Source organism: Pleurodeles waltl, chromosome 8 (genome assembly GCF_031143425.1).
Source record: "Pleurodeles waltl isolate 20211129_DDA chromosome 8, aPleWal1.hap1.20221129, whole genome shotgun sequence".
NCBI lineage: Eukaryota > Metazoa > Chordata > Amphibia > Caudata > Salamandridae > Pleurodeles > Pleurodeles waltl.
The window spans coordinates 325963526-325976358 of NC_090447.1; the positions used below are offsets into that span (position 1 = coordinate 325963526).

At 42.1% G+C, this 12833-nt stretch overlaps 1 protein-coding gene and 1 long non-coding RNA gene across 4 annotated transcripts in view; one reads left to right on the top strand and one right to left on the bottom strand.

The window, feature by feature from the left end:
• LOC138249932 (uncharacterized) overlaps nucleotides 1–12833 on the top strand; it is a 521389-nt gene that overhangs the window by 442137 nt on the left and 66419 nt on the right. For all 3 annotated transcript variants that reach the window (XM_069204182.1, XM_069204181.1, XM_069204183.1), the window contains one exon: nucleotides 7345–7404. In XM_069204182.1, coding sequence (XP_069060283.1) covers nucleotides 7345–7396 — 52 coding nt within the window. In that variant the 3' untranslated portion in view covers nucleotides 7397–7404. The remainder of the gene's footprint in view (nucleotides 1–7344; nucleotides 7405–12833) is intronic.
• Nucleotides 1–12833, bottom strand: part of LOC138249934 (uncharacterized) — a 108619-nt gene that overhangs the window by 10697 nt on the left and 85089 nt on the right. The window lies entirely within an intron of this gene.

Here is a 12833-nt window from a genome sequence, read left to right on the forward strand (position 1 = left end):
CCAGAACGCCGCCGCCAGACTGGTCCTCAACCTACCCTGACACTGCTACATCTTGCAACACCTACATACACTGTATTAGCTCCCCATAGAGAAAAGAATCACCTTCAAGATCCTCACCCACGTACACAAAGCCCTCCACAATACCGGACCAGCCTATCTAAACCGGCAACTAAACTTCCACGTACCCCACAGGGCCCTACGCTCAGCCCAGCACTCTCTCGCAGAAGTACCCTGCATAAGGAAAACCAGAACAGGAGGACCCTCCTTCTTCTACCTCGTAGCCTGGAACGCCCTACCCATCCACATCAGATAAACCAACTCCCTCACCAGCTTCACGAAGAAACTGAAGACATGGCTTTTTTAAACCACCTCACTGGTATACCCTACACTCCCCCCCCCAGCGCCTTGACAGAATAATGGGTGAGTAGCTGTGCTTTACAAGCACTGATTGACTGATTGATTGATTGATTGATTGCTATAGCAATTTATATCCTGAGTCTCCAGGTGCTTATTTTAGCACTCATAGAAGGATGGAAGGCTGAGAGATTCTGTAGTGATTTAAACCTGGGATCTTCAGATTTCACACAGATATATGTTACAGATGCACCAGCCTATGTGGCTATTATATCAAACTATATTTCCAAAACAAAATAGCATGTAGTCTGATTTTCGCAAACATTTTTTGCTTAAACAACAGAAAGTAAAACAGATTGTTTGCTGTTTTGCATCTAGCCTCATTGTTTTGTCGTTCTTCTCTTGCGCTATTGCCCCAAATTTCCTACAAGTATTCCTTCACCCTTCCCAAAATATTTTAAGATATTTCATTTTTCACAGTTTGTCTCCAATGTTTACCATGGTGTTTTTCATCATATTTTGCATGTTTATCTGCCCATACACAAAATTATACATTATCTGATCTGCAAAATAAAACCGAAACAAACAAAGCAAACATGGCCCACACGCTACTCGTTGGTGGTGGATAACATTAAAAAAATCACAAGAACAGCTTATTTGAAATGCCCATAAAAAAGTCCAGAATTTAACAAATAGTCGATAATGTAGCAGAGAAATGGAAAGTCTAATGAAAATATTTTACCTGGAGTAATAGGTCGGTGAAGGTAGTTTTAAGGTGGATTGACAGGTTTAAGAATTGCTCATAAACTGAAATATTGATAACCAAAGTAGAGGTAATCCCAAGGAGTAGAAAAATTAAGAGCTGGGTAAAGAAAGAAAGTGGTAAAAGGGTGGAAAATTGACAATAGAGGGATTTTGGTTACAGAGTCCACAACGGATCAGGGTGAATTAAATTGACAAGGAATTTGCAGAATGATAGAATGCAACAAAAGATTTGGGATCCTGCTGGGATAGTGAGATTTTGTTAAAACAAGCCATAAGGGCTGATACAAGAGTGGGGAGGTTGTTGAAAGAGAATGGAGACTGATGAAACGGTATGCAGACTAGCCAAAGAGTGATGACATTTGTAAAACTGTTGATTCTGGTGAACCAATGAGCAGCTGTTGAAAGAGTGGGATGACACATGGTAAAACAGATAAACAAAGTTGAACTACATGATACACGTGACTTATGTTATGCCATGTTGTGTTAAGTACATTTGGATAGTGCATTTTTACAATCTGTATGGTCTTGAGACATTCAAGATTCTGGGATTCTCATGGACAGGAGTCAAAGCAATATTGATCTGCGTGGGATATTGTATGCATAGATGCATGAGCCAAAGGACATTAGGATTTGTTCTGCCCTCCAATGGCACACAATTGCCCGTTGATTGCCTTTTAATGGATGTTTTCGAGGTATTTTGCATTGATACTGTGTATGTAGGGATGGTTGTTTTGTTAACCAATGGGTTGGCAAATACGTACCTAACTAGATGGCGTGTACCCGTGCTGGGTGTCTAATGTATCTAATGTGTAATTTTAATATAGTGTGATGTTTCAGTGTTGCTGGGCTCTGTGGACCTGATTCACAAAGGCATACTTTTGTGTAGGGTGAATATTTTTCGGTATTCACAAACTCCGAGTTTAATTTTACTATTAGTCATTTATGACTTCAGAAACTCCACAGTCACGAAGAACTCGCACATAAAAAGATAGGATAGCCTTATCTTTTATGTGCATCCGTAAAATTTCTAATAAGAAATGTAAACCTGCAGTTTAGGAATCCCCCAAAAAACCTAGTAAGCTTATACAAGAATGTAAATTTACACTTGTGAATCAGGCACTGGGTGACTAAAGTACATACGGAACAGACAGCTGTAGAGGTGAAAAGTTGTTGACAGAATGTTATGAAGAGCGACGATAAGAGCAAAACTGTCACAAAAGACGTAAAAGAGAAATTTAACACAATGATTTCTTAAAATAAAGGATAATTATCAAGACCTAATTAGAATTTAAACAAGCATTTGCAATGCAACGGGTCTCGCGTTTGCTAATATTAGAGCTGATCGCGTTGTAAACTCCTAACCCGACTTTTCATCTATCGGCAAAAGTGCTTTTATGTACGTAAAAAAGTGAAATTAACTGTGTAAGCGCTCGACTTCTGCCAAGCGAAATCGCGCTACGGAAATAGAGAAAAAGTAGTCCACGATCCGACAGAAAACAGCGAGCCTCGCATGTTTTCTGTACTTGGTCGCTGCGCTGGAGGAGGGCTAACCACCGGAAAAGGCATGACGTGTGCATGCCTTCCACTAATGAAAGCAAGCAGATTTTACTAGGCAAGCCCACGAACCAATCAAACACACTGACGTGACGTCGACAGGGCTCCGAGCCCTTTTCTAATAACTAAAGCGTCTCGCTGTGATACGCATGCGCGAGCGCATGCAACGCAGGCTCGACCCTAAAAAAGGGTTGCCCTAAAAACATTTTGTCAGTTTTCTTGCAAGAATGCGCCTTTACTGGGTCTCATGTGTGAAACCCGACCCTCCCTATTTGCACTCAGACCGGTATTGCCTTGGTTGCACGTTATGTGGCACAGTACAGTGTGTCCTACAACATGAAAGGAAACTATTACAAGCCAATTTGGCAGTTTTACGGTTGTTTTGATTGGCTAACCACAAGCAAGTGATAATAGGATAAGGAGCCACTGTGAAGCAGTGGCTTAACAAAGGCCCCCGCAGCCCATGAAGTGCTGGGGGGCGAGCTCCAGGGCCCCACTCAGCACAGTATACTGTGCATGGGTTCCAGGCCCTGGCCAGGGTCCAGAGTGGAGGGGACCCCCTACACATACTTTGCAGGGGAGGGCCCTTAAGTTTCTGTTATGCCACTGCTGCATTGCCCATCCCATAAACATTTTTGTCTAGTATCACATGTTATATTTTTTGTTTGTAAGAGATTTGCCTTTTTGACATATGCAAAGCTATTTCACTCGAAACAAACACAAAAACTGATATCCTGCAAGTGAATTCATGATTTAAAGCAAATAGGGAACTAAACTGCGCAGAGTGTAATGTTACTTTTAGTAAACCACTCGGTGTGAAACATTGTATAACAAAGCACAGCACAATTCTCGCTCAAAAATCCTGACTCCCAACTCAATGCTACCCTGCTCTAAGTAGTAGATAATCCAGAGAGTATAAAACTATAGATGAAAGATAAAGACACCTATGGGTAAGAAATGTATCAACGATTAAAGCATAAGAATTTCTTAATTTAGTGAATACAAAGAAAAAGACACGCCCAAGCTTTCTTAAACTTTTCCTGTGCACGTTTACAATTTACATTTAAAGATTACTGAATCGTAGCGAGGGATTTATCCTGTGAATATTAAGCTTGATGAGTATGTAAACGATTGACCAAGACAATGAGGCCTTTTAAGAATTTTTCTTATGAATAATTGAAAAGCCTTGAGAAAGCCCCAGGTATAAACACCACTAGGGGGCGAAACACTGTCGGCATTTGCTCAGGCGTTTGCTCATCCCTTATGTACTTCACATGAATCTTCATTCTCCTTGTACTCAAAATAAATTTCTATTGGATGTAACGACCTGACTGGATGTTTCACTAGATTTGAACTGTGAAAAGCAAGACATGAACTAACTATCATATATGGGTTTACCTACATTTTGTTGTCTAACTTCATGTACTGAGGTCACTTCATAAGGGGTCCACACCTCCTTGGTAACCCATATTGTTTATATCTGAGCATTAAGTAACAGAGTGTTGGGCCCTTCCTGGATCATATTTACATTTGCAGCATGAACGATCTTTTAAACTAGTCATTGTAGTTCTTAAATCTGTGAGACTTACGCCTTACTCATTACTTTTTCAGTTAGAAAAGATCAGCTTTCCTGTAAATCAGTGGCTTTGAAACCAACTCCACACAATGTTGTTTCATCATATTACCAGGGATGAAACAACATTTATATTCTAAGCCTTCTAAAAAAGGGGTTACTTTGAGTAGTAATTTTTTTTTATTAGTACAGACACCATCAACCCATGGGCTACATTTTAAATCCAGGCTTTTTGTTTCTCCTGTCTATGCATTTGTAACATATAATGCTTACAGTTTGGAATCTTGTAACCCTCAGTGTCTTATGTAACATTACACTCTTGTATGATTCATTGTATCAGCATGTATTACCTACTGGCGGTCGCCAGCAGGTAGTTATAGTTAGGACCTAGTATAAATAGAAAAGGCATTTTTTGACATGCCTATATCTTTGCAATCGTTTGACGAATCTTCACAAACTTCTCCCAAAAAAGTGTGCCCAAGAATCTTGTTGTGTATGGGAAGTTTCTGCCAAGCGGGGGCAGAGAAAAAAAAAGTGCATTTCCCATTTTAATTCCCAGCGAGATTTTAGACACAACTACAGTCCGAACCACTGTGCTAAATTACACAAAATTTGGCATTAAGGTAGCTCTTGGTCCAGAAAAAGAGCTTTTTGTTGTTTGGTGTAAATCCTTTCAGCAGTTTTCAAAATTTGAAATATTGAAAGAAAACCAAATTTGTATATCTGATACCTCCAGCCGATCTCGTGCGGAGATCTGATTGGTTGTCAGCACTTCAACCAGGAAGTGTTGGCAGCCATTTTGAGACTCGGCTTCAGCACTGCAAGGCTTAAAAGCATTAAAAAAAAAAAGCACCGCGAAAATTGCAGCACATACATGAATTTTGCCATGATTTTTTTTTTTAAAGCGGTCCCCTGCGTTTCTCTGTTTTGTTGCTCACAGGTGGTCCTGGGGTATTTTCGGGAAAAAAGGAGTGGGCGCATGGGGCTTTCAGGACCACGGGGGACCGCCACCTCCATGGGGCTATGTTTATGAAATATGGAGGGGTGCATGAACCCCCTCGCCTCAGGGACCACCACCTCCCCTTAAAGAAATAAGAAGAGGGGCACATGACCCCTTGGGCCCCGGAGACTGCCACCTCCTCGGGGCTCAAACTTTATAGTGTGAAGGGGTGGCGGTCCCCCCAGGCCCCAGGGACACCCACCTCCCTTGGGCTAAAATAACTTTAAAGGAGTGGGTCCATCGTGGACCCCTAGTCCAAGGACCATCACCTCCCTGGGGCAAAACTGAAATGAAGGAGGGGGTCGTGCAGCCCCCCTCATGGAGCTGTACATTACATCACCCTATGGACCGCCACCACCCAGGGTTGGCTCCTGCTATCTCTCGAGGTGCCCACCCTCAGGAGGTAGCTGTTTGGTTTTGCTTGGCAGCAGCTAACTGCTTCCGCCAAGCAAAAACAAACATATCTCCGCTTTCATCAAGTGGGAGCTGTCAAACAGCTCTCACTTGCTGAAAGCAGTATTTTTTTCTCTTTCCCTGCACGCTAACATGCATCCACGGAAAGAGATAAAACATTGCTCCTGCAAGCAGGGAGCTTCTATTTAAAGCAACCCACTGCTTGCAGGAGCAATGCCGGCTGAGGCAGCGGGGGCCTTGAGGCTCCCACTGCAGTCCCCTAAATGAAATGAAAAAAAATATATACTTTCAAGGTGGAGCTGCAGATTTGCAGTTATACCTTGAAAAGTTATCTGATGAAAATGCTCAAGGAATAATAACATTGAGAGAGTTACAGACAGACAAGGTCACTGGAGACATTATCACAGTGTCCTTTAAGGAGCTCTTGTGTAGGAGATGAACTATACATTTACCCAACGAAGGAGCACTTACTAATTAGCCAGTAGAAAGGATTCCAGCTTGGGTAGACGTTTTGCACAAAACAATGGGTTTTCTTGGATAAATTGGCATGACAGGATTCATTATGTCACAATGCTCATTTCACAAAAATTAAACCTCAACAGGAAGTACTTACAGATATAAACACTCAAGTTGAAGCTCCACTTCTGTAACGTACTAATCATCCAAATTTCTAGTGCATGATCAAGGCAAAGCAGATGTTTTTTCTCTGCATTTTCACCTTCAAAAGTTGTTTTTAAACCTTGATGGAGGTGTTTGCAGTCTTCCTTTTTTGAGCATAGTATCTCATGTGTGACTGGCTGTGCATGACGCAGGGTTGGGTGGTTATAAGGATTGGCTGATCTCAGCCCTGGGAACCCCATCCCCTGGGACCTGGCCATATCTCCTCAGTGCCCTCCAGGGTACCCAGTTAGCTCTTTTGGGGTCTGTGAGGGGAGCCTGAATGCCTCCACGATCCCAGTCGGCTCCCCGCCTCCTGCGGGACCCGGCATTACTGTCACAGACAGGGAGCAGCTAAACATGCAGCTCCCTGTTTGTGAGAGCAATAGTTTCCGCTGTTTCACTGCCTCCATGTCTGTGAGCAGGGAAACAGAGGAAACTCCCGCTCCAAGCAAGTGAGAGCTGTTTGACAGCTCTCACTTACTGGTAGTGGAGTTGTGTTTGCTCTGACTTGGCGGGAGCTGTCCCACCAAGTCAGAGCAAACAGCTATGTCCCGTGGGGTGGGAACATAGCAAGGGCCATTATTGGCTCCTCGACGGGGCAGTGCAGCCCCCCTCCAATGTTTGTATTTAGCCTCAGGGAGGTGGTGGTCCCCGGTGGCAGGGGTCCACAATGGCCCCTCTATCTTTTTTTATTTTAGCCCCAGAGAGGGGGCGGCCCCTGGGGCTGCGGGGGGGGAGGGTCATGCAGCCCCCCCTTATTTTGAAACAATTGCCCTGGGGAGGTTGTGGTCCCCGGGGCTGTGCGGGAGGGGAGCATGTGGCTCCCCTGCATATAATTGAATGTTAGTGTGACAGGGGATACCGTAATAAATACTAGTAGCCAGGGTATATGGTGCACACAATGTCTTTATTGAGTAGATTAATGGTTGTAGTTGATGTTTTGATTTATTTTGGTTTTCTTCCTTTCTTCACAATTCTGCCTTGGTTCACAGGGTGATCATCATCTTCTTCTTCTTTCTTCCAGATGGGCTCTCAGGAGGCACATGTGGGAGGAAACAGAAACAAAGCACAGATGAGCGGTCTGGTAAGTGTTCTTCTGGTGATTGTGGTTCTTTCTATTCTGTTTTCCTTCTTCTATTTATTGTGCTTTATCTATTCTTCAGCTTCTCTCTCTCTCTCTTTACTTCTCTGTTTCTTCTATCTGTAGCTCTCTTACTTTTCCTCTGGTTCCTTCTCTCTACTCTCTTTTCCTCTCTGTTTCTTCTATCTGTCGCTATTTTGCTTTTCCTTGAGTTCCTTCTCTTTGAGACAGTATAGGGCGACCTTACCATTGGGAACTGTCTTTTCTTCCCTTTTGTCTGGTAAAGGCTCAGCTTCCTAGAAGAATTTTCTCCTAAGCCTATGTGGCGTGACAATTCAGTGTTACTACTGTCTTTAATGAAGGCTGCACGGAAGGCCATAAACAACAAACCCAGTACATGCTATAAAACGCAATCCTGACTGCATTTTCTTGTCTTAACCGAAAAACAACACCCCTCCTCCTCCCACTCGTCTCGGGAACACAAAAAGAAGAAAAATAAACAAAATAAACAAAAAACTCAGATTTGCCCCTACTCCCACGTACCTGCCGAGGCCACGCTCTTCCTTGAGCGTGGCCGGGTCGCTCTGCCTCCTTGCCCGATGCCGTCTTCTGACGAGTTGCTGGTGTTCCTGGTGCTGCCGCTGGTCCGGGTCCTGCTGCTGCCACTGGTCCGGGTCCTGCTGCTACCGCTGGTCTGGTTGCTGCCGCCGTCTGCTGTGTCCCCTCTGCTTCTTCTTCTGTTCTCCTCCTCCCTTGGGTTACGGCGAGAAGGGCTTTACAAAGCCCTTCGTTAGCCGGAAGTGGAGCCGGATAGGTCCAATGTCCGAACTGGTGCCCCAGGGGTACGGTAAGTGCGACCGAGGCGAGGTCACCCGTCACAGTTAGCCTTGGGGAGGTAACGGTCCCTGAGGTTCATGGGGGTCCGCTGGATCCCCTCTATTATAATGAAGCAATTTTGCCCCAGGGAGGTGGTGGTCCCTGGGCCGTGGGGCGGGGGCTCGTACTACCCCCACATACTTTTGAAAATAAGCCCCTGGGAGGTGTCGGTCCTCAGGGCTTAAATAAGTCCAGGAGGTCGGCCCTGCGTGCCCTCTTCTTCATTTTTGATATACCGCCAGGACCCGGCCTATACAGGGGCTTTAGTAAAACAAGTGCAGGAGACCGCACTTGTTTTTAAAAAAAATGTTTTGCTGCAAATTTGCATCAAAATTTGTTTTTTTATAAATGTTTTTTTCCCTTGGCAGGGTCCCTCAAGGATCCCAGCACCAGAGCTAAGGGGTCATGGTGTCCCTTCCCTGACCCCTTTTCTTGTTTTTCACTTTTTTCAGGGAATATTCCTGAAGCCGAGTCCCATGATTGCTGCCAACACTTTGTGGCTGAAGTGTTGGCAGCCAATCAGAGCTCTACAGATCTTTGCACGAGCTTGTTATTATTTGCAAAGTCATTGGTGAGGAACTGTGGACCTAGATATACAAATTTGTTTTTTCTTTAAATTCTCTTAAACTACCTAACAGATTTTCACCAAATAACAAAAAGTGTAATCTGCAGACAAAAAGCTAACTTTCTGCCAAATTTGACATGGGAAACACATCTTTTTTTATCCCCCCTCCTTTTTTTCGGCCCCCACTTGACAGATCACCCCAAAACTTTCCATGCACAACAAGAATCACTGGCACACATTTTTTGGCAAAATTTGTGAAGATTCGTCAAATGGCGCCAAAGATATAGACAAGTCAAAAAATGTTTTTTCAATGGAAACATTGTCCTAACTATAACTACTAACTAGCGACGGCCAGGAGGTTTTATAATATATGTATGTATATATATATACATATATATAGATAAATATATATTGAGAGAGAGAAAGTGTGTGTGATGTAAATCACTCTGGAACTGTGCAATGGGATGAGTAGCACTATAAAATAATTCAATAAAAAGTAAACTAGAAAGTGATAGAAAGTGCAGTTTAAATCATTTTGTATATAACTTTGTACAGAAGCTTATACAGATAGTGACATGTAACATTCTTATAGTTCATGCATATCTTTTACATGCAGCAGTAAAACAATGTAAAAAACTGCCTCCAAATCATAGTTTCTCATGACTAATTGTGATTTCAAGTTGTGTGCCTTTGTTTCCCTCCATTGCATTGACAAATAGGTGTTGGGCCCCAGATAGCTGCCAGCCAGGATGATACTCAAACAATAGAACAGTTGATGGCCCTTTATCTCAGGCCTTTGTTTTGGACCCATCTTGAAATTAGAAAAAAAGCCCCCTCACCCACTGCAGGTTGCACTTCTGAAAGGAAAGCAGACAATGCATAGGTGCTGCTGAATGTGTCCAGGTGTCGACAAATTACACCGGAACAAATTCAGCATATTACACTAGGTCCAGCTGGGATCCTTGATACAGTTCAATAATAGCCGCTAAACCCCAGCTGGATCCACCTCATTTCAAATAACTCATCCCAGAATGTCGTAAACATGGCAAAGGTGACACAATGACACAAAGTTAATATAACTGTGTTTGTAGCTAACCACAGCGCCAGTAACAGACCGAATATGCATGTTTCGATTTCAGAAAGTTGATGGTGAACATTGCATCATCCAAAAAATCCTTATTTATAGAGGATTCAGATGCTTGTAGCATACTTATACAATCTTGGTTTCTAAATGCTTTAATCAATTTTCTCTTTCCAATTTACCCCATTTTATTACTTTACATTTAATAGCTCTTTGTAGAACTTTGAGACTCCAGACTATCTCGCTTGGGACCAGGAATGGCAAAAGAAGGCCATAGCTCACTTGGAAAGGTATAGAACATATGGTGTAGGCAAATCATCAGAGAGATATTTCTTTATTTATTAAGACTCCAATACTTACCTCTTCAAGATTACTTTATTTTTTTTTTAAAGCTTTATTTATCATTTTGAGTAAATCAACAATTACTCAGCTTCAACTAAACAAGAAAGAAACACTCCATCCAAAGTTGAATATAATCACACAAGGGTACAAGTTCATGATGTGTCAGACGACAGGAGTTTAGATATTCCAGAAGGGGGGGACGGGGCCTGTATACTGTGAGATAACGACACTGGGACACAGCTTTACCTCTGGACATGTATTTTAGGAACGATAGACATTAGTTGTAGATTAGTGTTGTAATTGCCTTGGGTCAATGTAAGAAGAGTCTCTGAGAGGGTGCCATATATCCATCGGCCTAGAGGTAATAGGTTGCAGGGAAACATAGAGGTCACTGGTAGTGTCACAGAAAGTCATGTCTTTGAGCAAGGTGGCACTAGTCGGGATACGTGAGCTGCTCCAGCACAGAGCAATCTGTTGTGTGGGAAGGAGTATCCAAGATCACTTTAAATAGAAGTATTCTCCATAATCATAAGTTTGCAGCATTATGTGTGTGTACTTGCTCCCAAGTATAGAATAAATGCACTATTTCCTGGTATTTTTTTAATATCAAGTTTGAACCTTTGCATGAACTCTTCTCAGGCACAAGGTACACCTATACTTTCCATGCTCCAGTTCCATTTTCTCTGTGTGCATCCAGAGTGGCCTTTACATTCCTGGAAATGCTTTGGAGCCTTACACTTACTTTCTCTAAGACAAATGCATGATGAAACTTCTCACTGCATGAAAAAACTAAACTGCCTCTACACCGTGCTTAATTTGAGCTGGTGGTTGCAGGTGAGGCCTGCAAGCACTCTGTTGCCCCTACTTTTCCCGATAAAACTTTGAGCATGTGTAGGAGAGAGAAAAACAATGAAAAGGGGAAAGAAGGAGGTAGACACCAGCAGAAAAACAGTGACATCTTAAAAAAAGTAGGTATGAAAAGAACCTGCAGAAGTGAGACAAAGGGGCAAGGAGTGTCTGGTGGTAGATGAAAGAGGCATGAAGTTGAATCAAGACTATGCAGCTTTGGTATTCGACAATACTGACATTCGTCAGTGCCTGACATTGGCTCCTGAGAAATTATTTGGAGCTGGTGCTTAATATTAAAAAAATGAAGTCTTGCCTCTAGAGCTTCTCATCTGTAACTCACTCAAAGGGGTTTTGGTTTAGTGTTCGGAACCTAGACAAGCGAGTTAAATGGATTGCAAGTTTGTCAGTAATAGGGAGAAATAGAATACAAAGACTTTAAGATCTATGTAAATTACTTAAATCACTTTAAAATGTTATTTGTGTAAGAATAAGACGCAGATGCTCCCACACTAGGTTATAAAAACCTTTCTCCTCAGTTCTGATGTAGACATTGTCAGAATTGGAAACAAAACATGTTAAATAAGCAGAAAATGGATTTCCACTCACTTAACATGCTATTCTACTTACAGAAAAGTACATTTCTACATCAAAAAAATCCACAGTAAAACTGTCCATTGTCCCAGCAAACATCTTGTGCTCAAGCTACACTGTAAAGTGAGGTAAAGCATAAAGAAACGCAGTTTTCGTGTTCTAGTTCTTTTAATGTTAAATTAACGGTTATAATGCAACATCACAATTACCATTTGCATTCATGGAAATACCCGAATCAGTTTTAGGGTGATCTATTAGGCAAACTCTAAATGAGAGCCTTAATAGAACACATGGTTGATCTTTTCTTTGGAAATTAAGTTATTGAAACAACAGGTAACCCCTACTAGATGACAAGTATGTCCAAGGGCAAATATCCCTATCTATGGGAGACCTGTCCTTAGTACATGTTCAAGGGTGAATCAACATACTTAAAAAAAAAAAATGTTAGGCAACCGCTCACAAACCAGCCTAGGTTATACTTCATCACACGGCTGTCTCATTCGCCAGAAATTATTATAGTGAAGAATGGGCTTCTCCTGGTCCAGTGCGTCAGACTAAAAATCTCCAATTGCTTCCCAGCTAGTTTTGTGAACACTGCCTAGGGTTAAGGAATTAAGCCAAACTGCCCCATTAATGCTTATAGTACAAAAGAACACAGCATTGCACCACATAAAAAATGACTTTACCATTTAAGACACGTAAATACAAGTATACTATATGACTCCTGTGGTATGAAAACTACGAATGATGGCTGGTTGACGTATGAATGAATGTACGGATATAATTGATAACTTTGTAGGCACCCTCATCCTAATGAAAGCCAGGGACCCCTTTCGGGGCCATCAGTTGGCTGACAATGAACCAGGACTACAGTGTTATCCACATACAGCATATAATTAGTTTATAAATTCTACATAATATAATTAATAACTATAACTAGATAAAAAAACAAAATAAAATGTGTTGAAAGACCTCCAGAGTATTTCCAATAAACCCATCTGTTCTAGCCAAAGCTCGATATAAGTTGGGAATATATAAGATGAAAAGTTTGGGACACACCCCTGTTTCTACCTATTTAGCAATGCAGTATTAAGAAAAGGTTGGTTTTCTTAGCCAATTAGGACACAC